Here is a 26,553-nt window from a genome sequence, read left to right on the forward strand (position 1 = left end):
GTACAGCTGGGCAAAGGGAAATAAACTTCAGTGCTAAAGAAAGTGCACTTGGACATATAGAAAAAAAGATGTTTCTGAGCGAGGAGGTGGGTGAGGAAATAATTACCCGCTGCCAAATTTCTAATATCCTGTAGAGGCATTTTGTCTCTCAATAACACATTTACTGGGTATTTTCTCACAATATTTATTGGAAGCCTCTTCAAAGAGCAAAGACATATCAGTGCTTAAGCTTTGCTGCCAGAGACGTATCCATAAGTGGGCCTTGAATTTAAGAATGTTTGGCACCTCGACAATGAAGGACCATCATTTCAGATAGCAGACATATTATTTCATATCATCCGTCCCGATAATGCTTTAGGGCGCCATAACATAAACGTCTGGCATTCCTCAGTGTATTTTGTTGAATAAAGGAGCAAACAAGGTTTCAGCAGTAAAGCAAATGTTTATTAAGCACTTTAATATACATCAGAAAATTCCACTTCATATAATACAGGAATTATTTTAAAATGAAAGTAGAATGTACATGTTAAGCTATTTACAATCCAAACACAGTCAAATCAAAGATGACAGACAAAAACAGTCAAGACAAACCAGATAATAACTGCTTAATAAGACTGTACAGTATGCCGTCTAGACTCCATCCTGCCTTGCATCCTTCCATTGACCCGACACGCCATACATCTGAGCTACTCTGGAGAGCGGAGAGCTTTCACTCGGGCGTAGAAGCGTTTGTGCATGCGATAGGTTACTGACCCCCCCCCCCCCCCCCCGATTCCCAGATATCTGTGAAAAATAGCTCACCGAAAAGCCTGCGAAAATATGACACGGCCTGTAAACGGCAACACGGCTCCGCACATGAAAAACAGATGTTCCAGTTCCCTCAAGCCCCCCCCCCCCCGCGGGGGTTAAGCCCCGTTGAACCGTTATTCAGCTCCTCACAGGGAGGCGGTGGGACAGAGTTATGCTGTTTACACTTTGGCTTCACAACGTCGCACTGTGCGATGCGCCTAAAACTGCTGGAAATGAACCACGCGACGAGACGCAAACAGAGCTGGGATTTTGTTTCTTGCAGTTGGTTGTACACGTAACTCTGCGGATGCGTTTTTTTTTTTTTTTTTAATTACCCCTTTCATTCAAAATTGCTGCGTTTGGCACCAAATTTTTGCAGACGGTACACAATGAGTTATTTAAATAGTTTTCATAAACACACAAAATAATGAACACAAGCAACTGAGAAATCCCACAGGGACAAAATTAATTATTTTTTTTTAACTTTCAATGCAGCTCCCTCTTTTGGATATTTATAATACACAAAACGCACAAAACCAACATATTGGGAGTCCAAAATAACTGCAGGCAACTTCTGAACACAGCACCATGGTAGAGCGTAATGCAACACAAAATGCAGCAAAAGTGGCTTTTTCCAAAAATAAATATGCTTGTATATACTTGTGAAGTAAATTGCCACAGTTATTAACGTATTACACACAACATAGGCGCAGCACACCGATCCAAGGTTAACACAGATCATTTGGGGTCTCTAGAAAGGCGCTTAAACTGATGCTGTTGCATCAGTTGCTGTCCTCTAGTCTCGGGACAATGTCCTCAGTGGCACATTGCTGTCAGTGTGAAAAAGTCGACAGAACAAACATGACATAAAATGATAAAAAGGCATTGGTATGTTTCCCTCAAACAATTACTTTGATAAAACATGGATGGTATACAAAGTGATTAGAACGAATGCATGTCTGTCATTTTACTCTTTTAAAAGTGCATACACTGTTTATTAAATAGCATAACATTAAATTAAAATGATAGTTTGCATGAATACACAAAAGGAGGCGGTAACAGATGTAGGCACATCGATGCATCAGTTCACACGAGCCTTGGGCAGCAATCAACAATCGTCCCAAGGAATTCATTTGAGGTCTCCCACTGATGAAAAATAGTGTGTTTTTACGCGGATGAAACCGGCTGCTTTGGCACATTCCCCCCACTGTCCCCACGAGGAATAGCAGTCAAGACATCTGAAAGCGGCACAGGAATGATTTGGGTTTAATGTTTTGTTTGGGAAGGGAACAAAGTCTACTCATCCAGATGGAGGCGGCCTTCATGCAGGTCCGATTAAATACAACTGAAGTCGTGTCGAGAGCCATTGAGCGTCAGTGAGAAGTCCGTTATTAGCCACTGGGAATGAGGAGACAAGCCAACGTCTCTCCCGTCCCCGACTTTCAGACGAATGCTTGATGTATTCCAGCAAGAGCACACGGACCGGAGGACCACTTAGCAGAGTATCTGTGACCGGCTACAACGGCGTCTCCTTTTTGTAGTTAAACCCGGGGTCTGATCCTTCAATCTGCAGTTTCAGGGCTTGTTTAAGGCTTAGCTCGGTCTCCCCTATGGGATAGCTCTCTAGAACATCCTGGTGGCCTCTGCTCTGCACAGTCCGAGGAACCGATACCCTACTCAGGAAAACCTGATTACCCTGTAGATGGTGATAGTTGGGGTTGGTCATGATGCCATTCCTCTTCTTCTCAGCACAGCTCTGCTGCTGGATGAAGAATTGCTCCTGGCTTTGCCCCCTCTCCTGCCGGATTGAACCACCAATCACGATCTTGCAATGGGGATCCTTCACGGAAATGTTGGCTACCGATTTGTTGAGAGCAATCCTCTTGTCAAACTGTGTCATCTCGTACTCCAGAACTTGACCTTGGCTTGATCCGCTGTTCTTGACTTTCTTCTTGTCTCCCGGTGGCCCTTTACTATTTGATGTCCCGTTTCCGTTCTTACTTCCCTTCGATGACTTGAGACCCGATTTTAACTGAGACCAGTCAAAGTCGTTGGATGGGGACGATGGCTGCTGACCGATAGACTTGGTCGTGGAGGAGGGCGACACGATGGACTGTCTGCTCCGGCTGCGGGGCAACGAGTGCTGTTGGATTTGTTCCGTGAAGGTCAGTCCGTGGAAGCTGTCGATGGGCACAGTCTGCGCTGTGGCCGTGGATGAAGTGGTTCTCAGGGACGAGTTCTTTGAACTCTTCAGGGAATTATTTGAAAGGGAGGACTTCTGTCTATCCACTGTGGAATCGGGAGATTCCGAGGGTGAACTGAATGCATGGACCGGTCCGTTGGAGAGGCCGCGTCCAGACGACTGCACATCTCCTGCACCGGTGCTGCCGGAGCTGCTGGATTTAATGGTGAGCGACTGCATCTTACCAGTCACGGTCAATGGTGTTTTCTCTTCCAAGGTGTGGACCGGAGACGGATGGCAGCCATTTAAAGTCGTACCTCCATACTTTTCCAGAAGTTTGATGATCATGGAATGGCCGCCCTTTGCTGCCACTCGCATCGCCGTGCGTCCAAACTGATCGGCGTGGTTGGGGTCGGCGCCATTTTCAAGAAGTATTTGCACCACATCAATGTGACCCTCTTGTGCGGCGATGCCCAGGGCTGTGGCTCCCTGGTTACACGTGTGGTCCACATGTGTGCCGTTCTCGATCAAAAACTGCACAACTTTTGTGTGTCCTTGCCACGCAGCGGACTGGAGGGCGGATCGCTTCTCGTTGTCACAGGCATTCACGTCAGCGTGATAGTTAATCAGCAGCCTCACCATTTCAACATGCCCTTGCCAGCAGGACACGTGGAGGGCGGTTCTGCCCTCGGTGTCAGAGGCCTCCACGTTCGCTCCGTTCTCAAGGAAATACTCGGCCATGGCCAGCTGGTTTTCAAGTGCCAATATGTAGAGTGTCGGGCGTCCGTCTGCGTCTTTGTGGTCGATGTCGGCCCCGTGGCTCAGCAGCAGTTCCACTATGTCCCTGTGGCCTTCAAGTCCAGCCACCCTGAGGGCATTCCTCCCGTCATATCCCCTCTCGTCAATGCACGACTTGTTTTCCAGAAGAATTTGCACACAGTCATAATGTCCCTCTTGTGCAGACAGTATCAGCGGTATTCTACCGTCATTGTCGACCTCTGTACAACGAGCACCTTGCTCAATAAGGGCGTCGCACACTTGGCGGTGGCCCTCGAAGGAAGCCATGTGCAGCGGTGTCCAGCCTGCATCGTCCCTGTGGTTTTCGTCCAGACCTCTGTCCAGCAGAGTTCTGACCACCTCAACGTTACCCTGAGCGGATGCAATGCTCAGCACCGTCCTTCCCTCACTGTCGATGCTGTCAACCGCAGCCCCCCAGAAAAGCAGTGTGTTGACGACAGAGGCGTGGCCCATTGACGCAGCAGCAAGAAGAGGCGTGCGACCATTGTTGTCCGTGTGGTCGACATCGGCCCCGCCTTCCAAAAGCAGATCGACCACGTCGACGTGTCCTTCATAGCCAGCCACGAGGAGAGGAGTCATGCAGTCTTTATCACAGTGGTCCACCTCCGCCCCCCTTTCTATCAGAAGGCTCACGACGGACGCATGGCCTTTGCTCGCGGGGACGCAGAGAGCGGCGACCGAGAGGGCGGTCCTTCCGTCCACGTCTTCGTGATTAACTTCGGCCCCGTGGTCCAGGAGGTGCTCGACGATCTCTCGGTGTCCCATGTATGCTGCTGCAATGAGAGCCGTTCTTCCTTCATTGTCTGCCTTGTTGACCTCAGCCCCGTGCTGCAGGAGGTTCAACACGATGTCTTCGTGACCTCCCCAGGCGGCGGCTCTCAAAGCTGTCCTACCGTCGGCGTCTGCACAGTCCACTTTGGCGCCGGCATAGAGCAGAGCGGACACCACCTCCGAGTGCCCCCCCCACGCCGCTGAGCGCAGGGCGGTCCATCCGTCGTGATCCGTGTGGTTTATGTTGGCCTCACAACCAATTAGGCAGTTGACCACTTTGGTGTGGCCCTGCCTCGCGGCGAGAGTAAGTGGCGTTTGTCCGTGGTTGTCCTCCAGCTCCATGTTCGCCCCTCGGGATATGAGCAGGTTGACGACGTCGAGGTTCCCGCTGTACGCGGCGTTGGCCAGCAGAGTTCTCCCACTGGAGTCAAACTGGTTCACAGACGCCCCGTTGTCAAGTAGTGTCCTTATCGAGTCCTCCCTTTCCAGGGCCTGCTGTACGATACACGACGCGTGGTCGTCCTCGTTGTTTACGTGCGCTCCAGCCTTGACCAGAAGCTGCAGGACCTCCTGTTCTCTCGGTATGGAGGTGGTCAGTGAGTCTTTAGCGGGCGTTCCATTCCAAACCATCCAAAGAGCCAGATTGAACGGTTCGATCTGCAGATTGGAATTGACAAGGTGCAGAGCAAATTCCTGCACTTCGAGGGGTTTGAGCTGCTTCGCCCGGCAGGTGTAACTCATCGCCAACATTCTATGTCCCTCTGCGGCATTGCACAAGTACTTCTGGGTGCAATGCTTAACATCTAGCAGCCACTCGGCGAAACTGTAGTGGAACAGGATTTTAGTGCTCCCGAGGCCGTCGACCAACAACTTGGAGAGAATGTCCATCTTTTTCTGAAACTCTTCCATAGTCAGTGTCATGTTTTTGGTCCAGACGGCGTGGTACAGTTCCTTGACCGTAAGCGGCCTGCACGTCGCCAGGATCACGTTGAGGATCGGCTGGACTTTGGCAAACTGTTTCCTGACAAACAGCCTCTGGCACAGCCACAGGTAGAGGCCGTTGAGGGTGCCGGGGATGTCGCGGATCTCGCGGAGCATGATGAAGTTCTCCACCACGCCGTCCAGCACGCGCTCCAGGTAGAGGAAGCAGCCGCTGCTTTTGATGTGGAGTTGGTTGAGCATCTCGGCCGTCTCCTTGGTCAGGTGCTGCCTCAGGGCCTCCTCCTGGTCCAGCCGGTGGAGGATGTACTGTTGCACATCCTTGACGATGTAGGCCTTGCGCAGGTCATCGAGGCTGATCTTGCGGAACCCTGTAAGAGAAGAAAAGGACGTTACCAGAGTCTGAACATGAATGGATTATATGTACAGGCGATGTAGAGGATTTAAATAGACACTTCAAATTGGAGAGTATGTGGAGCATATGAAAAGATTTAGGGAGAGAGGGAATCATAGTTGACGAGGAGTGTCACTTCCCCCAAAGTGCCACTTGAGTCATTAGATTATTTCTGACCTTGAAATAATACACAGTATTTATCCACTAATGTTTCAACTTTGGATAATTAGGTTAAGCCTACCTCTAATTTTCTAAGACATAGAATTGTTAACAGTAAAGCCATGTTGTGAAAAACCTTTTAGAGGAATTGAGTGCATAACCCTCTCTGGTCCTTAATGTCCTTAAACGACTATTTTATATTAGTGCACTAAATTGGGTCTGATGCAAAGGCAACGTCAATTTACAGTGTGTCTGGGTCGGAATGAAAAGAACAATAATTTCCAGAGACACATGATAGGAAAAAAACCTTGGATTTGTTGCCAAATAAAAAAAAGTACCTTAGGGGAAAGTAAGCTTCTTAACAAAAAGTACAATAATCAAAATGGAGGGGAGCAACGGAGACGTTATTTCATCAGTGGTCTGTAAAACATCTCTCCCGTGCCTCACTTATTATCATTCTACATGCTCCCAGAACAGACCTTTTAGAAATTATCACAGTGGGTTTTAATGAGAGATCTTTAATGGAAATTCCGGCTCCTTAATGGCCTCGGCTAATGGGCATAAAGCGGACTTCCCTCCATGTTAACACAATCTTTCTGTGATCTGCGTCGCCAGCAGCCAGAGGGCAGAAGGAGCATTTCAGCGTACTTATAATTAAAGTTCCCATGGTTCTCTGGGTTACTGGGACAGGAAAGAAATGTCACCCGAGGCCCCTGTCAGTGTTATTGACATACCGCGTTTCACAATGACTAGCAGGCTTCACACTGTGGGAAAAGCAGTTGCTTTTTTAAAACCCAAACGGTGCACTCTGCAGGGCAGAACATGAACTCGGTAACATTCACCTCTTTCAAAGCAAGGCGAGTAAACATCATTATTGCATCTCATTACTGCTCGCAGATTCCAGGTACTGACAGCAAAACTACTCCCAGGACACTTTGTTGAAAAGAAACCCATCAAACTCAGCGGGCGGCACTTTTATCTTCACAGCTCGCCGAGTCGATGATACAACCCCAACTTTTCCCCCGACGCGTTATGAATCAGACTGCAGTCACCGAGCCCGAGGCGGCGCTCTGTTCATCCCACCTCTATTGTGTGCGCGGAGAAGGCTGTGAAATGTTAGCCCTTCACGGAGCCGATGCGAACCACACCTGGAGGGCAGAGAGAACCGACCCGGTGAGTCTAACGAGTGGCGCTCGGACAGCGGAGCCTGGTAAACAGAAGGAGCCGCGGGGGCTTTCCTTATCCCCCGCCGAGGTGTTTGTTTAAGATAAGGGCGCCTCGCACAAATCTTCTTTGCCTTCGTCCTTGAGGCCTTCGTTATGTTTCAAACCGGGATGAAGCAGATTGAGTGAAAGCCGATGACGCGTCAGATACTAAAGCCTGAGATAAAAAATAAGAATATGTCTGTCTCAAGTGTGCAAACAATTTAAAAAATTGTGTAAATATTCATTCTCCAGCATTTTACTGTTGCTCAATCATTACAGAAACCCAATAACCCCAACCCATTTTCAGCCTGCCTTTGTTTACAGCGACCCCCCCCCCCCCCCTCCCTTAACCCTGATATCTCTGGTTCCATGACCCCATGTAACAGCTCCCACTCCCATCCTGGAGAAGTCAAGGACATCCCCAGGGGCAGATGCACTGCACGCGTGCAGAGTAGCCATAGGTGAGCGCTTCTGCCTGTGAGAACTAAAAAACAGTTGCATTAAGTCTTTCCTCCGTTGGTTTTGACCCGACCGTGGGAAGAGCCAGCAAGGGATTATTTCAGGGTTGTATCAAGGGACACAGAAAGACTTGAAAGGTACTTTTATTTTGCAAGTGTGCATTCTGGCACTCTGCTGCTGCTCCTCCAGCTCAAACTTCAAGCATCAAAGATCACTTTTCAGCCTATCCAGCAATCTGCAGAGAGTTTCTGTCTCTTACCCTTCCCATGTCTTCCAGCCTTTTGTTTCACGTTTCATGCTTTTAATGCTCCTTTGTTTGGCTTAAAGGCCAAACCAGCTGCTTCCTTCCTCTTCTTTAGGGGGCTGATGCATAACCACAAGTGCCTCAGTCGACACAGACGCGTGGGGTCAAATTTGCGTTTGCGGGTTCTTGTTTAAATACAGAAATATGATGCCTGGAAGGATCTGAGGTCAATGACTCGTCCTCCTACTCCTTCTGGACCCAGTCCTTCTTTGGACATTCTGGGTTTGCTCCAGATTGGACAGGAAACCAACTGGCTGAGAGAGCGGGGGAAGAGGCCATTAACAAGAAGGGGGCAAATCGAGCACAAAAAGAACAAATATATTTTACCCAGCGAGTGACTACAGCAAAGTGTGACATTTAATATTTTGTCTTGTTCTATTCACAAGGGAGGGGGGGGGGCTAATAAAAAAGTGTGTGTGCATTTCAGTGCAGGCCTTGAGAAGTTCCTCTAGGACGAAATATGTTCCCATGGGGGAATAAAAGAAAAATGCTTCTGTGCCGTAGTTTATGATAAACAGTTTCTCTGACATTCCACAGTCGCTGACACGCCAATTATGAAGATACAGTGACTAGAAAAGCCGGAGGAGGAGACTGCAGCCGGCAGGAAGAGACAAACAAACAATTGTCTGGATGAAAAACTAATTATTCATTTCTGTAGGGAAGAAGTAAAATAATAGAACATCCAAGAGCCTCCGGTGGGAGCACATCAACAGAAAGAGATCTTCTCTCGGAGGCTGCATCAGGGGAGATGACCCAGAATTTCCACTCAAGTCATCGGCACACATCCCTTCACGTGCCGTTGGATGTCCGCTGTGGACTAGAGGTGCCGATGAGGGGGCATCACAGCCACAGGGTGGAGAAGGAACTACTACAAGAACACCAGGACCTTCCATTGGCTGCAATTGTTGGGACGGCGGAGGCTCTGCTCGCTCACGAGCGCGCCAACGCAAACCGCAGGCGTGCATTGTGTGCGTTGGAGGCTATTTATACGCGGGTGTGCGAGAGAGGACGGCCCCGGAGCCTGAACAAAAGCGACCGCTAAACAAGCAACAAGTGACACATTGATCGGGCCGAAGGGATGCTGCTCCCGAGTACCCGGGCCTCTGAGGCAGCTGCTGCTCGTTACGCTCACAAGAGACAGGGGCCCGCGCACAAAGAGCGACTGTTTGCCTCCGACGTGCACTCTTTCGGGGGATGACAGACGAGGCGGCGTGCGCTGACAAACTAAAGGGAGGTTGACGGGGCGTTTTTTCTTTTTTTTTTTCACCCTCCGAGGTGGTGGCCGCATCTCCCGATTCGGCGCGCTCATTGCGAGGCACCATCTTAGGTCATCTGATCCATAAAGGAAACAGAAACCCAAGACTCTCTGTCTCTTTCTCTCTCTCTCTCCCTCGCCCCCCCCCCCACCCCCACCACCCAACAGGCTCTCCAGTAAAGCAAAGCTCGACAACCGTCTGCTCGACAGCTGTAGCATTCCCGCTCACGGAGCGCCAAGCTCCCAAACACAAAGTATGTGGACGAGAGCGGAAAAACAACAAGCGCTTTGAAAGAAGAGAGCGATTACATTCCGCTTCTCACTTGTACCCCAGCGGCCCCGAAGGGAGACAACACGCTCCACTTTATGCGGGATAAATGCGTCTCATTCACAAGACAGGAGAGACAGAGCCGAGCACCGAGGGGCTTCGGCTACGATAGGACGGGAAGAGGGAGGAGGGGGGCGTGGAGGTGGTGGTGGGGGGGGGGCGGGTGTTCGACTATGCAAAGATAACCGCCGCAACCGTTGAAATCAGCAGCTGCGCTTTGTGTGCACTGGATGCTTCCCGCCGCGCTGAACAAGCCAGCGGGCGAGACGCTGAAATGATTTCACTTTGACAATTAATTCCTGTCGCGCTCGAGGCGAAGCGCATGAAAACACTCGTGCCCCAGCACGCCTCGCGCTCCAACGCAAACGGGACGTGAGAGGGGTTTCCAGTCCAACCTGTTGTGCTGTGTGTGTGTGTGGTGGGGGGGGGGGGATAAGGGGGGTCAGGGGGGAGGGGAATATATTTGAACAGCCTGCGCGATCACCGGTTTTCGTATATATCTTTTGAAATGAGTGAGGTGAGCAATGTGAAGACACGACAGGACAGTTACAGCAACACCGAGCTGAGTCTAAAGAGTTATGATGGCGAGACGAGGGGAGGCGGGTGTGGGCTCTCTCTCTCCCCCTCTCTCTCTCTCTCCCCCTTCGCTTTGATCGTATAATGTTATTCAGAAAGAATCTGCAGTGCCGAAGGACAAGGGAATCCTCGACGCTCGCTGCACGGGGAGCGTGAGGAGCCGGGCCTGTTGGTACTGATGTGAGAATCTCCCAGCATGCAAGAGGCCGTGCAGCATGGCGCCGCTCTAAATTAAAACATTAGTCATGTGATGGTTTTTTCAGACAACCAAAAAGGACTGGGTTATGAATGACAGGAGCTCATTAAGATGAAGGCCCGGGACTGAGTCATGAGGCCGCGCACCTGGCCCCACGTGTGTGTGCCTGCGATATCTCCCCATGAGAGAGGTGGAGCCGTCCATCATGGAGCTTCACGCAGCTGCACAGAAGAGTGGAAGTTTAAAATCCCCAAAAAGAGAACTGAAATAACCCGGATCGAAGCGACAGCTCATCAACAGTGTTTTCGTTCATCGCTACACCGGCTGACCTCGGGCCGACCTTGTTTAGCCTCGTCGGCACATGTTTCCATTCACCTGCTTCAAACGAGCCATTATCTGCTCCCAACACTCGGTGCCGGGAAGGTCTGGAAGCATTTTTTGGAGGATTTCAGAGGGAAATGATGAATCAGCTACTTGCAAAGTCACCGTTGGCATGCAGGTCAAGAGGCAGTGTGCTATTAAAAAAAGAAATTCAGCCCGGTGGCGACACCAACCAATAACGTGCCAGGAATGCAAATGCATTTATTCTGTCTTAAGTTAAATCAAGACCGAATTAAAACACCCTTCAATTAAACCAAAAGCTTGTCATGTCGTGCTCAGTGTGCCACGGCCTGCAGCAGGGGGGGGGGTGCATACCACATACCAAAGGGCATCACCTCGGGAGGAAAGAGGCCAGCCGGGTTGGTCCGCCGCTTTCGGAGCCGCGTTACTGCGGCGGGGGCACCCAAGGTGTCGGGGAGGCACAGACGCGGCAGACCTGTAATTTGCTCGACTGTCAGACTGCACGCCGGCAAATTACTGTACTCAGCCGGGATTACGGCCTTCGGGCTGCAGACGACGAGCCGTACATGAGTGCCGACATAGATCAGCTCGTCTGCGTAAGCCCACTTTAAGGAAGACGACTAAAGATGGAGTCCTCGCTGTCGCTGAAGGGGGGGGGGGAGGGTTATTACGTGATAAACAAAGGTATCTGTTGAATGTGCTCTGTCTCTCCGATAAAGCCTCTTTTTAAATGTATTAAATCCAGCTGGATGGAGGGACAGTGAAGGTTGGGGGGGGGTGGGTTTGGAGCCCGTGTTCGGGCTGTCAGTCGGCCAGAAAAACCCTGGGCCCCCTCCGGCGAGGGTCTCGCATTTCACCCAAAAGAAAAGTGTACGACAACAACAACAAAGAAAACACATCCAGGGAGATGTGGAGAGTTTAGTTGACCTTTGCTGTGTCGGGCCTCGGGACAAAAAAAGGGGTGGGGGCGCCCTTCTCAGATAGGTGGGGGAAGGGAGCTCATGCTTTCACAGACAGGGCTGCTCTTTTTCGGGGGTTTTTTGTGATGGTCGGTGGTAAATCAGCTCCCGGGCCGAGAGGGGGAAGAAAGCCTCATTCAGGGGCGGCCAGAGTGGAGGTGGAAGATGTGGTTCATGTGCCAGGGTGGGTTTCCCCCCCCCCCCCGACCAGATGCAAATACAGGAAACAAAAACACAGGCCCACCCCAGAGTCCCATCATTTCCTGAAAGTGGAGCTTTTATTATACAATAGCCGAGGAATTTGCAATTACTTATCTATAAACTGTGGGGTATGCAAGAAAAATAGAAATAAAACCCGCATGTGTCATCTAAGGAAGGAAATGAGTAAACCAAGCACCAAAATGCCTCGCAGTATGAGCGCCTTCGTTAAGTGGCCCCCGCGCACTCCTGTGACATTCCTCAGACGGAGCCAAGAATATAACCGTCTTAATTACAGCTAACTAAGAGGGGCTTTCATGTGTGCCAGTGTGTGTGTGTGTCTGTGTGCCCACCCCCCCCCCCCCAAGAGCCCCTTGTGACCAACTGGAAGAGTAAAGCTAAAAAAAAAAAAAAGGATGATAAAATTATATTGTGTTCTGTGGCAATGGCTGCAGTTGAAGCTGCACTACAGAGCAGGAATGTGGTTGTTTAAAGGGGAGCGATTATCTTTCACGGCTCCAGCAGCACACTGATACCATATTATTATTATAACTACAAATCCATGCCTCCTCCATCCCTCCCCATCTCCTGGCTCTCCTCTCAGAGTCCTTTCCTTCAAAGTGGCTCTGTGTCGTCTTCCACCTGCTCGCGCTGGTTGTCTAAACACATTACCTTTTACCTTCTGTGGAGCTGACAGTTGGTAAAGGAGCCATATTGAATAGAAGATATTGTGTCTTCTCTCGTGACAGGATACACTGAGCTTTTTAGTCAGTGGAAAAACAATGACGAGATGAGAGGAAATGCGGGTGGGGGGGGAGGAGAGAGGGGACAAAGAGAGAGGGAGAATTATATCCCCTACCAGAATCTTGGCTCTTCGAGGTTCAGTTCTTAAATATCAAGCTACTTGGAACTTTTGCCAATAATTTAACGGGTAGATCAGTGAGGGAGTGTTATTTGACAAACTGATTCATTACAGAACTTGGATTCAACAAAAAGCCGCCACGGTATGGAACCCATTTCTTTAAATTTGTAGCACTTTTGTCAGTTGAATAGTCCTCTAGACCCCATATGACTTAATAGCTGGGTGACACATTGACGACGTGGGAGAAGCTTTTTGGGGTTGAAATATCGAGGCAATGATTTCATACGTGTGGACTTGTGGGCAGAAATGTGCCGCGGTCAATCTTCTCTCTAATCCTTAAGGAACACGTGACCTGCCGCCGTGTTCCTTGCGCTCACACCAGGCCGGCTCATACACGCCCTCCCGTACGGTCGCAGCGGCGCCGCCGCCACGCCGCGATCAAACACGCCACACACTCATTTTGAGGTACGAGTAGAGAGAGAGAGAGAGAGAGAGAGAAGAGATGCTTGTCTGACAGGCTGCTTCGATTCAAACACACACGCCCCTGTCGCCCCCCTCCCTGTCGTTCCCCTCTCCTTTGCCCTCCCTTCTGCCGGAGGCTTGTTAAATTGGCACAGATTCTACCCCGGCTCCAAACCAAAATTGCTGCCTAAGTGTTTCCACTCCGCTAGCCCTGCCGCGGCCTTCACAGTAGCACAGCACACGAGGCGGGGGGGAAACGGGGAAGGGGAGTGGGGGAGAGGGAGGGGAGGGGGGGAGGCTGTCGGCTGTCAATCGGGACGCGATGGAGAAGCAGCTCGGCTACGGATCCGCTGCGTCATCAGAAGCCAGCGACGGGTCCGCTCCTCCTCGCAAACAGGACGGCCTTTGTTAGCGGGGGCTTCGGGCCGAGCGGACGCCAGCGAAGCTTTTCTGCTGCTCCTATGCCTCCTTCTTCCTGCTCGGTCTCGGGAGGTGTTGAAAACTTCCCAAAGCACATTCCACTCCGAGACAGACACAAGGAATAACAGTTGAGAGAGAGAGGGAATTCAGAGCGATGCTCCTGGGGGGAGAAAAGGCTTCTCCTTCAGAATAAAGAGAAAAGAAAGCCATGTTGATCGTCAGACTCCGGTGAATTAAACTCAAAATCAAAAAGGGCATCTAATGTCTTCCTTCGGGAGCAGACACGCAGAGTGACCCCTCGGGTTCAATGTCGTCCCTGGAGCTCTACTCGCACAACCTCGCCCCTCCCACAGCGTCCACTGGGAAACCCGCACGGGCCTCCGCCCCAGACCAAACAGGCCGCTCGTACAAGACCCGGAGTTGGCTCTGCAGCGAGCGTGAAAGTGGAGTCCTTTGGCAGGTCACCGCCATCTCCGACTTGTCAGCGGCGCGGAGGGTATTTTTAGGGGGCGGTTGGCCTGGATTTGATTCTCTATAATCCTTTGGTCTATTTCAGGTTCTCGAGCTGCCTGAAGAAGGAGTATTCATGCCGCTGTATTCAAGAGGCGGCCCGGGCTAATGGAGCGGGTCAGTGTGTTTTTCTGCATCTGTCTCTGTGTGAGGTAGTGGGGGGAGGCGGGGGGGGGCGGGGGGAGCCAGTCTCGCGTAGTCCAAACTAAAGGCGGAAGACTGGAGCCAGACAAAACAAAGACGCCGCTGAGAGCACGAGCCGGGGAGGGAGGCCGAGGCGTATTGTGGAGCATCCTCGTCCCGACATCACGTACGTCCTTCACTCCTCTCTAATGCTTCCCATCGGACGTGCCAGACGCGATTCTGACAGCCACTCCAAAGAAGAAGGAAAGACCGCTAAAATAGCTGCTGTTTATCGGCTCGTTCAGAGATAAAATTCCCTTTAAACTTTGTCAGGAAAAAAAGAAAGAAAAACGAAAGGAGCAACATCTGGAGAGAAGAGGCAAACAGGCAATCAAAGAACTCCCCGAGAAACTCTGAAGGCTACAGATCAAATTCCCTCATTAGCATTTACATACGTGGCACATGCGCCTATCTATGTAAATTACCCACATGGCACCAACCAAAAGAGAGAGTTCTGGTGTTCTAAAACCCAACCTCCCAAAGACCCCCAGCTGCCACTGTCAACACCGATCACATATCATATTAATGCCGACTCTTAAGACACATGTAAAAACCCAACCTCAGCAAACTGGTACTCATATATTATGAGTATGCACATCATCCGCATTGACTTCCTGCAAACCAGCGGCCGCTGGCTGGTCTGAAACAGGCCCACACACACCATTTGACTTCCAGCATACCTGTGAGTCATCATTGAACTCCTGAGAACAGCCCCAGGATGCTGAACTCAGCGCCCGCCGCAGGCTAAATGCTGGTCAAAGGGGTCCACTAAAAACTTTATGGGTCACACACCGCGAGCAAAGCCACCTCGTGTGCAAATGAAAAATGAAGAGTCCAGAAAATATATGTTACATTAAAATACTGCGACATTGTGTGACCCCATTAAAGCAGCAAAAGTAACACGTCTTGAACCTGAGTAGCACAGAGAAGGCCGCTGAGGCTGCTGGGATTGATTACGCAGCGGCTCTGAAGGAGCGAGCCGAGGGCCCGTTTAAGGCTCCCCAACATTCGGTGGATTTTAGAAGGGGGGATGAAAAAAAAGCATGGAAGGGCAAGGTCAACTGTTGGGATGACACTTGCGGAGATGTGACCCTTATTGACCAGCGGAGTAATTGGAGACTGAGAAGGCAGGGGGGTGTTACCTGTGAAGAGTTTTGTGATGGCCTTGTTCTGCCGCCGCGCGGAGCAGATGAGGAGCAGCCAGGGGGGCAGGAACTCGTGGTGACTGGCCAGCAGCTCGGCGATGGTCCGGGGGGAGCCCGGCGAGGACCTCTGCTCCCCCTCCCCCAGCTGACAGCCCTCGTCGATGGAGTCCACCAGCAGGATGAGAGACTGCTGAGGGGGCTTGACGCTCAGCAGAGGCAGGAGGACACATCTGAGGAAAGAAAGAGGGAAAAATTTGAAAAAAGGTACAAAAAGATGAAGAATATCTTTGGAACCTAACCCTAAACCCCTACCCCTAACCCAATGAGATTAATCTTTGCAATTAGCATCTCTGATGCTTGATGTGATCTAATCTTCACTCTCAAATGCAAAGCTTCTGCTGAAGCTACAGACAAGTGATGAAATATTAAATATGCTAAAAAGAAACATCAATGATGTGTTTAGAGAGGGACGAATCCCACTTAAGTACATTCGAGGGAAAGTTCTAGTTTCAGCTGTGTGGTACAAGACGGCCGGTGTTAGAGGGTCTGGTTGTCTGTGTTTAATTAGTGCATCATTGTTTCAACACATCAAAGTGAACCGAGTCATGGCACCCGTGCAGGTTGGCTAGCGCGAGCTATGAGATCTCACTGTGGCTCATCGATGCTTTCCGAAGGCGTACCATCCGTCCGTCTCAACCGGTGCAGCGAGCCAGCGTTTTAAAACGCGTCTCCTTGCAGCCCGAATCCATTAAAAAGTCCCACCGCGAGGGTTTGGAGTTTATAAAAAAACATCCACAGCAGATACATTCATTTATAACGGTTTGATATAATATCCGAACATTTAGCTCTCGGCGGAGCTTCTTGTCAAAGGCGTGATTCATGTGCTCGCCAACTTTCCTGACAGCCCAGCGGGGCAAAACTTTGTTTGCCGCGTCAGCCCCCGCGCCATTAAATCTAACGCTTGAAGGCGGGGGCCCATTAAGAAGCTGCCCCCCGCGGCATCCGGCAATAAAGAGGACGCGACGTGAAGCGCTCTGGACCGAGCGTGGCGTCGATGCCCCGGCAGAACGCGGCCCCCGCCGCCACATTAACCTTCTCCCCACGCCGGTTAGCCGCGGTGCTGACGCTTAACCTCACACCTCTCAAAAAGACTCGGGAGAATTACCCTCAGCTCAACTGGCCGTGATGAAGAGGATCTGGGGGAATTCGCATTAGGGATGTTTTAATCTGCGTGCAGGTTCGATTAACATTCAGAGCGAGGGACGGGCTCGGGAGGGGGGGGGGGGGGTCCCAGGTTAGAGATCGGGCACCTTCCAGATGATGGGACTCCCAAACTCAACTCAGTTTTGTCAACAAAAAAAACACTAAAATACAGTCATTACATTTCCTCTGGACACTCAAGAAGCCTGCGCCTCCTAAGCCACGCCCCTTCCAAGTGTCCCTCCATCCTTCAGCAGTCCAAGGCACGAGGACAGCGGCACAGAGGTCGTTCCCACGACCACTTCCTCTTCGGTTACCGCGGTGACGCGTCCAAGCCGGATATGACGACCCTCTGTCCGACCTCGCGCAATGCTACGGATCAGATGCGATCAGCAATGTCAGGTTTAAAGTAGATTCTTGAGGAAGCCGCGAGAAGCAGAGTGTGAAATAGTCTGACAATGTGGAATATGTTTTGTACTTAGTTAATTTAATTAAGTTGGTCAAAGAACCGTAAAAATAAGCCAGTTTGTATTAAAAAAATCGGTTCTCAGTTTGGGAGCTCAGCAGGAAAAGAAACCCGTGCAACGTGCTTCCCGCTGAGCCGTCACGTCGCTGAGCCCCTCGGTAACGCAGTCAATTACTCCATCAGATGGCTGCAGCCCACAGAGAACCGTGCAGTGCCATCTGGGAGCTTTGCCAAAAGGAATGTCCGTCCACGGGGGTGACTCTGTGCGTGTGTGTGTGTGTGTGTGAGAGAGAGGCCATGTTGCCTACTGAGACAATCAAATCCACAGTGACAGCAAGTGGGCAAAACAAAGGGACATTCTTCTTTCACAATCTGGCTCCTCTGGGGCTGTCAGAGAGTCAAAAAGACGAGAACGGCGGACAAAGAAAAAGTCCCCGGGAGGCCGGGGACGCGGAGAAAATGAGCTTAGTGAAAGCTGATTTAGTTCCACCAGACAAACCTGCAGCATACCTGAGCCAGGGAATTAAAAGTTGCTCGGCCACACGCAGCGCTCTTGGGACATTCGCGCTGACTGTTCTGGTTCCCGCTCGAAAGGGTCCGCGGGTGCCAGCTTCCAATCCGAGGCGGCGGACGTGACATGCAGTCGGTGCACTCGCCATCGGCCCCTGCGGCGCGGTTAGTGGAGATGTTCACGTCTGAATTCCACGCCGCGTACCTGCCCCAAAACCCCCTCTCCCACGCAGCCCGGCAAACACAGACGCGAAAAAAAGTGCCAACTGGTGAGTGGAACTTCAAACCAACCCCCCTCTCCATCCCCATCCCTCCATTTAGTATCGGGTCAATTTAGAGGAGGCCCCCGCTCAGCATCTTTGCAAAGTCAGGCTTAGCGCCACGGAGCTGGAGGAGAACAGCTGACTCATCTCAGCCGCAGCGAAGGAGGCGAGTCTACCCTCCTTCGTCCTCCCTCCTCGTGAGATTCCCACATTGTGCAGAAGGCCTCGGCAATCGGCGGGTCCAAAGCGCCGGGCTGACGAACCGGACACTTTGACCAAAGTCACACGCAACAATCGCCTCATCGTCCCGCCCGGGTCTTCTGTGATTGGACACAAACCCGTGAAATGTGCGGCGTGGTCACGGGTTCTGCAGAGCGGTCATTGCGTTGATTGATGCTTGTTCTTCATGAACCACGCACGGGTTTGACTTGAGTTACGTGAGTCGCTGACAGACATATTTGCATTAATTTGTGCTGAGAGCCTTTTATTAGATGGATAACCCTCCGAAGGACATCAACCTGGCAGCAGTAAATTAGCTTGTTTCCCCCCCCCTCCCCCCCAATACGCAGTAATGGCCGTTACAATCGTCTGTTCACAACGACCGAGTGGGGAATTGGGAAGAAGAAAATCCGTATCAAGCTCCAGCAAATGCATCATGTTTAGACACAAACGACCTTAAACCATGCTGACATTTTTTTTTTCTCCCTACGTACACAATTTATCAGCACCTCCCCTGACAGGAAGCCACTCTGCCAACATCTCACGTCTGAGTGAGCCGTTTAGCTCTGCGGCTGACGCTCGCTTATTAGCCGCGACTGCAGCTACGAATTTGTGAAGCTCCAATTGGGATGAATTTCTCTTTAAATGCTTCATCTTTGGAACCGTTGCCTAAAGTATTATTTCAGCTCCAGTATAATAACACGTATACGGTTACCCAGCCTCGCTCTTTAACAGCTCAAACCCTGCATGTTCCACTTCAGGCCACACCTCAGTCAACTCAAAACAGACTTCTTTTGGTTCATTTAAAACATGCTGGACTACGTGAGAATGGCACTTTGGCTCAATGGCTGGCGGGCGGAGGAAAGGACTCGAGACACGAAGGTCTCTTTTTAAAAAGAAGCCCTCACTAATGTACATCAAATGGAAACTCCAGTGGATATCTGATGATCCAAAGTCTTGTGATGTTTTCGACTGTAAACTCCCTCTCATGGGACCACTCACACAACAGTGATCACATTGTTTTTGGGTGTGTGTGGCGAAGGGGGGGGGGGGGGTGTCTGCAAGTGTTTGTCCATCGTGGAACCCGAGCCGGTCCCCCACCCTTTAACCTCCCCCGCCGCCCCACACTGCTGGTGTCCCAAAGTCAAGATTCGCTCTTGGCTCTCCGTTTGAAATCCACCCGCCCACCTCCAGCAGGTTGTCTGAGGTTCCCCCTCCGGGACAAAGCGGTCGACGCCGCGTTGACGAATGACCCTTAACGTCCAGAGATGTGTTACGGCTGTCGGGGGGAGAAATGGGTTTGTTCCTGTTTTATTATCCGATATATCAGGAAGTTGTGGGGAAAAAAAACAAACAAACAAGAGACCAAAATGTGTAACAAATTGTGATAGAACTGATCCCAGTGCAGCCCCTTGCACCCCGTGAAGCAGCCTGTTAATGATCTGCAAGTGTAAACACAGCGTGCACTCCGTCTGCGGCCGGCGCGGCACACATACCTCGGATAACAGTTCCAAACCCCCGAGCGCTTCCCAGCCCAGACGAGGTGTGCATTCCTGGCCGGGCTACCCAACGCTGTCAAAGGAATCTGAAATTTCATCCTTTCAACCCCCCCACCACCACCACCACCCTCTTCTCCTGCTGTGCTGTACGCCTCGACACATGAACACAACACTTCTCCCGAGGAACCCGCCAGGTGTCCAGTGGCTGCCCCGGCTCACGTACGGCAGAACACCGACATTGTGGCGGCGTCACACACCGGTCTGTCCGTATTCGATTAGAAGCTCAATCGGCTTCTGGCTACGAGCGGTCCACAGCAGAGGAGTGAATCGAGCCAAAGTCAGAGCAGGGTTGAGATTTTGGCATTTTTTTTGTCTGCTGCACTGGCTTTCTTTCCACTGCCTTGAAGTGGGCGGGCTCAGCCGGGGGGGGGGGGGGGGGGGGGTGTCACAAATATTGCGTCGACCAGTCAGGGCTCAGCAGTATTTGAATCAAAATGTGATGACAGTTGCTGGCTCACGTAGAATTTAATCAAGCTGCACCTACAAGATTAGTCTTTAACTCTTTATAAACCAGTATCAGCAGGGATTGTTGCTCATTCAGAAAGAAAGAGTATTATATCAGTAGGAAATATTATTGTTTGGAATTACTCTCTTTCTTCTTTGATTCTATGCTTAATACTTTGCATTTTGTGGGAACAGTAGATGGGGGACTTTAAGCCGCTATTACATCTTATAAAACAAGTCACAGCCGTCCTTTGCCTCCACGATGTGAGTCTAAACCTGCAGCATCTCTCTCTGCGCGCACTACACCGGGAGCTCCGCCGCCATCATACATGCACTGTATTTTTTTGAGTGGGTTAACAACGCCCACAGAAGCATGTAGGCACATCCACATACAAACAAACCCTCTCTCACTCACACACACACACACACACAGAGACAGAGGCGGGCTTCAGATTGCTGAGTCATCGTTGCAGCCGCACCAGTGCTGCTGTTTCTCCTCATCTGCTTGACTGGAGTTGATGCGTCACACTGGGAGCCTTTTGCTTCTTCTTTTAAAAAAAACGTGGCCCTAATCTGCAGCGAGTTTTTCCACAGACGCGCACCACATGAAAGGCGCGGGGGAAGGGGGGGGGGGGGCACGGCACTTTCGTTTAGCGTCCCTTAGCCCTTAGTGAGAAGGGCCCTCCAATGTGCAGAAGTCACAAAGTCAACACAAAAGAAGGAAACGTTTTCCAATTTAAACTGTGTTCAAAATAAGAGACTCGTTTAAATGACTCATCTCCCATCATTAGAGGGTCTATCTCTCTTAAAAGGATGGATGACAAGATGTCAAGACAAAACCTCCCATTCATTTTTTCATCTCTGGATTTGCACCAGGACCATATAACTGGAATTCACTTAAAAGTAGAGTTAGCAGTAAGCCGGTAATGCCGCGCTGCCTTGTCAAACAGTTATTTGGAACAAAGCAGTGAGCAAAGTTCTACAGAGAAATGTTTACTGTAGCTGGCAGAAAGCATCGCAATAATAAAACATTTGTACCATGTTAATGAAAAAAGAAAATTTCAGCTGCAGCATTAATTTCTCCCGCGGAACGGCTAAGGAAGCAAAACCCCGGCAAGAATGTCTCATCCACAAATGTAAGCCTCAGTCATTCATCATTCGTGAAGTCTGTGCCCTTTGCAAAGAAATAGAAACGGTTGCAATTCGAGCCTAACTCCTGTTCAGCGGAGAACAGCCGTAAGGTCACTGCCAAACTAAAAAAGGCGGTTTTGTCACATCAGCGAAAAGCGAAAAATAGGAGAAGAAAAAAAAAAAAAAACCTGTTGCCTTTAGTTTGACCCACACGGCCGGGTTAAATCCACCTATTTGAAGCCGGCTCTTTTGTCCTGGGGGAGGGGGTGGGGGGGGTTGGGGGGTACAGTGTGTTGCAGGGTTGGCTGCTTGTTCAAAAGTCACAAATGGATCCAAACTGGAGGAGTCCAAACATGACCGTGGCCTTTGATAAGATGACACAGGCTAATGACACGGAGGAATGTGCTGTGTCTAGAAACAAGAAAAAAGAAAAAAAAAGATCCTTCATGCTACGCTACAATCCAAGGATCAAAGAAGCCAACTTTTATCTTCAGGAGCTGTGCAACGCGACCTGTGCTAATGTATCACATCTGAGTGAAATAAAAGGAGCCCTGGTTGGGCTTGAGTGAAATCAATGGACCAGTTGAGGTTGGGATGGTTTTTCCATTTCACTATTTAGATAATGGCTTAATGCGATTGTCAAAGGGTTAATGGTGGCGTTTAGTTACTGGAGATGCACTTTTGTTAAAGCTTTGAAAAAAAAAGAGAAAATGTATATGTGATGAACAATTACTGACCAGAACAAATGAGTCATAAACACAGAGAAAAACAAACACATTCTCACGCAGGAAGGAGCAGATTGGTTCAGTGTGTTGTCGCATACAGAATTATGGTGGTGTTCTGCGGGGGGGGGGGGGGGGGGGGGGGGGGGGGCAGATCTACTGAGGGGTGAGCATCGAGTGAGCGGCACCGAGTGGATGTGAAAACCGCTGCCTGGACCGCTTTCAGAGTGTCAACACGAGGCCACTGATCGCCATCAACAACCCCCCCCCCCCCCCCCAACCCCTGTTGGTCTTTGACTGGGCTAAAGAATTTGCCGGGGCCTCTTGCATTCACTCACCAGCTTACGCCTAAAATCACAGCTGGAAGGGGGCCCGGGGGGGCGAACATCTGTGTTAAACAAGGGTCTTTTATTGACCGACTGGTTGTCAATTCCTCCCTGTACACTTGCATTTCTTGCCCCTTGTTTTTTTATTGGTGGGGGGGGGGGGGGGGGGGGGGGCTTGTGTCACAACCAGACGTCAATCTCGGCACCCTAAACCAACGACGCCTTTGGCTCGCAAAACAGAAAGAGTGCTTCGGGGTCTTCGCCATCCGAGGATCAACCTCGCCACAACCTGCGTTTTTGAGGTTCAAACTGAAGTCACAGTCTACACCCCCCCACCCCCACCCCCCTCTGCTCCTGTCTTGTGCGCGATGTTGAGATGGTGGAATAAGAATCACCAGATGGCCAGACAAGAAGCGCGAGTGTGTGTGTGTATGTGTGTGTGTGTGTGTTCAGTGCCGCATTCCAGACGCTGCTGCGCAGACGGCCCGACCCACACAGAGGAGATACACACGTGGGGCTCCTTTCAAAACCTTCTTGCCTGCGAACACCGGTGCGTCTTTACGTTACACGTCATTTAGCTGACGCCTTTATCCAAAGCGACTTACTTGCATTTTATAACCCATGCGTTACATTTTGCCTGGGGAGCAATTAGGGGTTAGGTGTCTTGCTCAGGGGACACTTCCACATGGCACATGGGGCAGACGGGATTCGAACCATCGATACTCCATGCGCCACCATCGGCACACGTGTCACGCGGCGCTGGAAGTGCTCGTGGTCGCGGGGCTCCCCTCGCGAGTCTGCGGCCATGCGAACAACGTGACATCAAATAAATGGAGAGGCTGCTGAGGCAGAGCGATGCGACGAGGGAGAGGGGAGGGGGGGGGGGTGCATCGAGGTCAGAAGGTAGAGGGGGATGGGAGAGGGGAGGGGCTGGCTCTGCACTTTACATTTTGAGGAAAATTCCTGGAATTCAAACGTTACCTGGATGCACCGGAGGAGGTGTGGGATGGAATCGGAGTGCTCTGATGTCAGATTACTGATAATCCCGTACAACAAGCAGGTGTCGTTGAAAGCAAGGTACTAGCTTTGTGCTGTTTTCAAATCAACAATTCAGTTTGCCCGCCACCCCCCCCCCCCAATCATTCATTTGGTAAACAGTCTTGTTTTTCTCAAACAACGATCAAAGACAATAATGAAACCCAATTGTGGAGAAAAAAAAGCCACCAACGCTTGTCTTGATTAAACCAATTGTGTGGTGGTTTTGCTTGATAACTACATCAAACAATGGTCTCAATCAATCCTCCATCGATCAACCACACATCAGCCAGAACATCGCGGGTGGAGAAAATTCCCCGCAGTGGAGAGGAAGTAAAATAAAGCGGGCTTTTGATGTGTACATGTGTTGGTTTGTTTGCCCTCACCTCTTGAAGGCCTCCGCGGGGTTCCTCTCGCACTCCCCGGGCTGCAGAGAGCTCTGCACGGCCGGGTCGCGCACCTTCTCCTCGTACCCCGGCACCAGCCCGCCGCGGCACATCTGGGCCACCAGGCCTCGGACGAACCCGCCGAGGCAAAGCGTGTCCGAGTCGTCCGCCCGGCAGAAGTGGAAGGCCAGGCTCTGCTGCTGCAGGCCGCGGTGCGTCCCCAGGGCCGACGTGGGCCACAGCAGCTCCGTGCACAGCGCCGTCTTCCCGCTGCCCGGACCCCCCACCAGCAGCACCCCCCAGGAGCCGCCCGACTTGGCGGGCCCCGGGGTCAGGGTGCCCGGGTTGGACGCCCCGCCGGCGGGCGCCACCGGCGGCTGCTGCTTGCTGGGAGTGCCGGTCACTGCGCTGAGGCCGTTGGTTTTCTCCTGGAGGCAGTGCTGGATCTTATGGAAGACCCACTCCCGGCAGTAGAAGCGCTTCCCCTGCAGCAAACTGGTTTGGGCCATTTTTTTAATGTAGTGCTGCTGTTCCTCCTCTTCATAAGGGTGCCTTCATTCCCACCCTCACATTCTCGACTTCAGCAGAGGTCGGCGGTAAAGTCGAACATCCATCTCGACCGGGCGAAAAATTCTTTTTAGAAACCCGCGCCTCTCAGAAAGCCGGCCCGCAGTCTCGAGGCCCCTCGCCGGAGCGAGAAGAAGCAAGCGGAGCCGCTGCAGACGGCGGGGGGAAAGCCGCCCGAGCTCGTGATGCGTTACACAAAAAAAATCTAGGTCAAAAAAAAAAAAAATGGAAATCAAAATCGAGGCTCAAACCATAGATTTTCCACCAACTTTTTCCACAGCTTTCCCACTGGTTGAGTCGAGTGCTCCTTGTCATTAGGAGTGTGTTGCTTTAGCATGGCGCTGCGCATGGCAGGGCACCCGGCTCTTGAGTGCATCCACCGGCAAACTCAAGCCACCGCCCCGCGGTACAATTAGCCATGGGAGTAGCTCACGTGTTTCCGCTCTGGCATTTCAGATGCTACCGGGGGGGGCCGAAGCGCGTTTCCATTACACGGACATGGAAGGGACTCGCCAGCGTGGAGTCAAATCCTCCAATAGCATACTAAAGGCTGGCTCTTTTCCTGGAAAAACAGGAGACAGAAACAGAAACAAAGGCCAAGTCAGGACACATTTCAAAACACGACGTCCAAAGCATCCTGAGGAGCATTAAGGAGATCGTCTGGATCGGGTGTGAAGATGATTACGTTTGTTTGTAATGCAATATAATGTAACAGCTTTCAGACCCCGTGTTACCATGCACATTCGTGTTAGGGACTTATACACCCCCCCCCCACCCTTTCATCCTCCTCAACAACCACCAGCGGGCTACCTGCCCTGCAACTAAACTCTTGGCAGGAGCTTGTCCAGTTTCTCTAGTCCATCCGCTGAGCCCCCTCCCCTTTCCTTCCTATGTGGCTTTAAATCACAAACAGTCCACCTCCGTCCTGGACTGTGAGAGCTGGTGGTGGTGGTGGTGTTTTGGAGAGGAACCTCCGCCTCCTGCTCCGGGTCATTTGCATGGGTGGAAATGAAGGAAAGGTCCCCCCCCCCATAAGGCTTTAATAGCTTATTCTTTTTCAAAAAGGGGACACAAATCCCAGTTTAATCCGGAGTGATCTGGGATTGGGAATGGTTTAAACTGCCACTCTGATGGATTTTTAAATTTTAAAAAAGGAGATCGAATTGAACCATCTCTTGATTTGATATTTAAAGAAAACGCGCGCGCGCGTGCACGCTTAGCTGGTTACTTTTGTATCGCTGCCAGATAACAACACGGGCTGCGATATATTCCCACCTTTATGAGGTCTTTTCTGTGAAGGCGCTGCCTGCCGACACGGAGCTCGTCACGTCGATATGACACACATCAAAGGGTCAGTTGTGTTTACAGGCGGAAGGCGACAAACACACACACACACACACACACACACACACAGACACACACACACAAATCAATGAGGGCAACCGACATGCATTCACTCCTGAGGCTGGAAGCACGAGTCTTTGTATAGCCGCACAAACCTCACCCACCTACGGGGGCTTTAAAACAAACAGTTGCATGCTTTAAAGAGAACCCCCCCTCTGAAAAGGGGAATAAATGTGGCCTGCGGTCTCACTGCAGCCCCCCCAAACTGTTCCTTAAACACATTCAGGCAATTGTGGAGCGTTTCGCTGTTTTCGCTAGTTTCAAATACCCCTCTCAGCCCCGAACGGTTTTCCTCTCACCTCTTGCCGATTCCTTTCGCTGTTTTTTTTTGTTGTTGTTATTTGGAGGGGGTGGGTTCTGGTGGTGGTGGTGGTGGTTGGGGGGGGGGGGGACTAACGTGTCCGTAGTCTACACCCTTTCCGTCCACGTTAAAACCGAACGCTTTGCGCGAACCCTTCGACCGTTTCCTGCGGCGCGTTTCAAAGCTCCGAATGTCTGCATCGTCTTCCCTCTGAGTCCGTGGGTCCTCCCTCCCTGTCTCTCTCTCTTTCCTTCTCTCTCTCTCTCTCTCTCTCTTTCTCTCTCCCCCGGTCGGTGTCGCCTCCTCCTGCTGCCCGACACAAGCTCCACACCGAGCCGACTGACTCCCCGCCTCCGACCGCTGCACAGCTCCGCTGCGCTGCGACGAGCGGCGGCGCGGGGGCTTCTGGGAATTTGAGTTTTCACCACCACCCCCCCCCCTACGGTCGCCATTTATTAAATCAAAATAAGGAAAAGGATATTGGGCTAATGAAAAAGTGAAGGTAAGATTATTGCTGTATTGTCATCATCCAGCATGTATGTTTTTCTTTACACAATAATTCAAATAACTTCAGTCTGGCGTTA

At 51.1% G+C, this 26,553-nt stretch overlaps 1 protein-coding gene across 1 annotated transcript; it reads right to left on the reverse strand.

The window, feature by feature from the left end:
* Positions 1–422: 422 nt before the first annotated feature.
* Positions 423–26,346, reverse strand: ankrd50 (ankyrin repeat domain 50). The gene is made up of 4 exons (XM_037460755.2): positions 25,968–26,346; positions 23,698–24,826; positions 15,434–15,666; positions 423–5,850 (listed from the first exon to the last, which is right to left on the reverse strand). Exons 2-4 carry the CDS (start codon positions 24,204–24,206, stop codon positions 2,306–2,308), a joined length of 4,287 nt encoding a protein of 1,428 aa, XP_037316652.2. The 5' UTR covers positions 24,207–24,826; positions 25,968–26,346; the 3' UTR covers positions 423–2,305.
* Positions 26,347–26,553: the final 207 nt, after the last annotated feature.

Source organism: Pungitius pungitius, chromosome 2 (genome assembly GCF_949316345.1).
Source record: "Pungitius pungitius chromosome 2, fPunPun2.1, whole genome shotgun sequence".
Classification (NCBI taxonomy): Eukaryota; Metazoa; Chordata; class Actinopteri; order Perciformes; family Gasterosteidae; genus Pungitius; species Pungitius pungitius.

What these genes read in the sequence shown, in the direction of transcription:
- ankrd50 (XM_037460755.2), bottom strand. Translation starts at nt 24,206, where the DNA reads ATGGCCCAAACCAGTTTGCTGCAGGGGAAGCGCTTCTACTGCCGGGAG. An exon ending in CCCGCGGAGGCCTTCAAGAG is followed by an intron (nt 15,667 to 23,697) that starts GTGAGGGCAAAC and finishes TTCTTTCCTCAG; the next exon opens with ATGTGTCCTCCTGCCTCTGC. An exon ending in CATCACAAAACTCTTCACAG is followed by an intron (nt 5,851 to 15,433) that starts GTAACACCCCCC and finishes CTTCTCTTACAG; the next exon opens with GGTTCCGCAAGATCAGCCTC.